Consider the following 3,116-nt stretch of genomic DNA (forward strand, 5'->3'; position numbering starts at 1 on the left):
GATTCAGATGTTTAGGGAAGTTCTAGAATGAGCTAACAGTAGAAAAGGCAACCTTTTGAAGTCCAGAGAAAAGTCAGGAACAAGGCTGGGAGGGGAAAAGAAGCCTTTCTTCCTTCTTTCTCCTTTCTAAGTATACTCCCCACCTCCAATTTTCTGCTTAGGTGCCCAGCGTCCTCATGCTGTCTCTAGTTCACTCCCTCTTAGTTGTGACAACCCAATCTCAATCTAAACTTAGATCCCATAAATTCACTTATAACAAATGATTAGTAAGGTTTAATTAAGGCTTACTTTATCCAATGTTATTTTCATTTAATAGCAAGCAAAGATGAGCCCAAAGAATAAAGTTGTTAACAGTAGAATTTCAAATAACATCTCAAAGAGCTCTGGAGCCCTTCCCAGGTACCCCTGATAACACATAGGTAACCATCCATTCTACCCACGCAACACATAGTATTCATTTTATATAACTACAGGTAAAGCCTGCTTTCCTCTAGCATCCCTAAACACACTCACAGATCACCACTCAGTGCAGTAAATTATTTTATTGAGGGAAAAAAAAAACAAATAGAAAAGTACAGGTTCTGCAAGGATCATCACTGGGCCCCAACTATTTCACTCAAGAGATCACCTTCACGCCCCTCCCTCCCCTCAGTCCCACCTTGGTCATTCTAGGGCCCAGTAAGGATAGAGATGGAAGACAAGAAATCCCAAGCAAAGGAGCTGGTCTAAGAATCCTCCACAATTCCATACAAGTATACAGGCCCTAATTCATCACAGCTGAAGAGTATAGAGTTGAATTTGGGCTGAGAATTGTATTTGCATCCTGGGAATTTTGTTCCTTCAATGAGTCTACAATCTGTCAATTGGAGCTTCATCTGGCTTTGGTGGCAGTCCATCCTTGAGGGGTACTTGCATGTAGTAAGGGTTGTAAAGTTAGTGCAGATGCTAACAAGGTTGCTGAGCTTCTCATGGATGAATGTGTGCTTCCGTTTGCAGGTGTCATTGGGACCCCGGATTCTTCTCAACAGCATCATGGAATTACAGTACCTGGGCAAGCGGTTAGACTTAGGGTAGTCTATGTGCTCCTCCTCAAAAGTATTTTCATTTGGAAGGTCATCATCCAGACCTCTGCTCAGACCCAGCATCAGCAGGAAAGTGAGCACCAACAGTAGTAGCAGGGGGAAGATCCCATGCACACTTCTTGCTTTCTCTCCTGTGGGAAAAGGAGAGGTAGAAGAAGACAGAGGAAAACTAGAGACTTTTGACTCCATTTCTTTCTCATGATCTTGAAAGACCTAGAACATCCTCCCTCCCTCCCAAGTGCTAATCTAAATTCTCTCTATACTTCAAGGTCACACATGAACTTTTCCTGACCACATTGGTCTTTTTCTTTTTTACAGTCCTGCTGTGCTTAGGCTCATTAGCATTGGGCCTGGAAATCAGGAAGATCTGAGTTCAGATCCAGCCTCAGTCATTTAGTAGTATGTGACCCTGGGCAAGTCAATTTCCTCCTCTGGAAAATGAGCTGGAGAAGGAAATGGTAAACCACTCGAATATCTTTGCCAAGAAAAACCCAGGTGGGGTCACAAAGAGTTGGACATGACTGAAATGACTAAACAAAACATGACAATAATTCTCTCATATCTCTTGTCTCCTTGATTAGACTAAAATACCCCTAACTGACTTCAGGGATTGGCTTTTAAACTTTCTCGGAGCACCTAGAATTTTTCTGGGCATAGAGTGGATACTTGTTTAATACTTTTCCCACAGAATGTTAAAGCTGGAAAAAAAAAATGAGGTCAACTACAAACTTCCTCATATTTGCAGATGAGATAAGTGAAGTAGAGAGAGGGAAAACTATGCCCAGAATCCCACAGCAAGTTAATGTCGGAGTCAGGACCATTACTAGATCTCCAGACTTTCAGCTGATGAACTGCTCCTTCCCGTGAGCCACAAAAACCTCTTTCGGTCACTATTTTCCCTTCCTATGTATTCTGATCATTAATAATTTCCTTGTATGCAATATACATCCCTTTCATTTTGCAATGTCTCTCTCTCTCTCTCTCTCTCTCTCTCTCTCTCTCTCTCTCTCTCTCTCTCTCTCTCTCTTTCTCTCTCTCTCTCTTTCTCTCTCTCTCTCTCTCTCTTTTTCTCCCCTCCCCATTCCCCCGGTATCTGGGTCCCCTCATGCCCTGGGCCATGGTTATTTCTCCTTACCTATTTTATTTGCTGTGTCTCTCGAAGACAGCAGGTCCATTTGGTCATGGATCTGAGAAGCTCCCCCTGTTTCTTAGTTCTCCAGAAATGGATGACAGAGAGCCCTGTTAGGTTTGGGAGACCAGAGAGAAAGGGAGGGACCTGGATGAGGCATGTGTTAGGATATCATTGGAGGGTAAGGGAGAGTTAACAGAGGAAAGGTGGAGTTAGGATATCATGAGTCGATCATTATTAAACAGAGGAGAGAAATCATAGCAAGTTTGGATATCTGGGTTATTTAATGAGGGGAGACTGAAGAAATATCTGAGTAAATAAACTTATGGAAAATTCAGTAGAAAAGACTGATATTGTATGACAAGACTGGATATCATACGTAGGCTATTAATAACACATTTACATAACATTTATATAGTTAAGTTTGCAAAGAGCATTCCTCACAACAACCCTGTGAGATAGGTAGTATAATCATTCCTATTTTACATATGTAGAAATCTCTTTAAGAAGTGAGTCAAGGGATGGTCCCTTTAATTAGAAAAAAAAATGAGCTGCCCGAAGGGGGACCCAGATAGTCAGGTAACAGCTTGTCCTCTCCCACTCCCTCTCCTTCTCTCCAAACAAAGGTAAATTTTGATGGCCAGAAGCTTTCCACTTAACTTAAGGTTTGCTGACTAGGTTCCTTCCTTCCTTCCTTCCTTCCTTCCTTCCTTCCTCCCTCCCTCCCTCCCTCCCTCCCTCCCTTCTTTCTTTCTTTCTTTCTTTCTTTCTTTCTTTCTTTCTTTCTTTCTTTCTTTCTTTCTCTTTCCTTATTCCTTCCTTCTTTCTTTCTTCCTTCCTTTTTCTTTCCTTCCTTCCCTCTTCCTCTCTCTCTCTCTCTCTCTCTCTCTCTCTCTCTCTCTCTC

The 3,116-nt window shown here is 42.1% G+C and overlaps 1 protein-coding gene across 6 annotated transcripts in view; it reads right to left on the bottom strand.

The window, feature by feature from the left end:
• Positions 1 to 527: 527 nt before the first annotated feature.
• Positions 528 to 3,116, bottom strand: part of RNASE12 (ribonuclease A family member 12 (inactive)) — a 54,481-nt gene continuing 51,892 nt past the window's right edge. For all 6 annotated transcript variants that reach the window (XM_069097719.1, XM_069097717.1, XM_069097720.1 and 3 more), the window contains 2 exons: positions 2,218 to 2,321; positions 528 to 1,213 (listed from right to left, as the gene is read on the bottom strand). In XM_069097719.1, coding sequence (XP_068953820.1) covers positions 726 to 1,213; positions 2,218 to 2,257 — 528 coding nt within the window. In that variant the 5' untranslated portion in view covers positions 2,258 to 2,321 and the 3' untranslated portion in view covers positions 528 to 725. The remainder of the gene's footprint in view (positions 1,214 to 2,217; positions 2,322 to 3,116) is intronic.

The sequence above is a fragment of the Petaurus breviceps genome, unplaced genomic scaffold, assembly GCF_028583685.1.
Source record: "Petaurus breviceps papuanus isolate PSGF00001 unplaced genomic scaffold, PetGlider_PUasm1.0 37, whole genome shotgun sequence".
Lineage (NCBI taxonomy): Eukaryota > Metazoa > Chordata > Mammalia > Diprotodontia > Petauridae > Petaurus > Petaurus breviceps.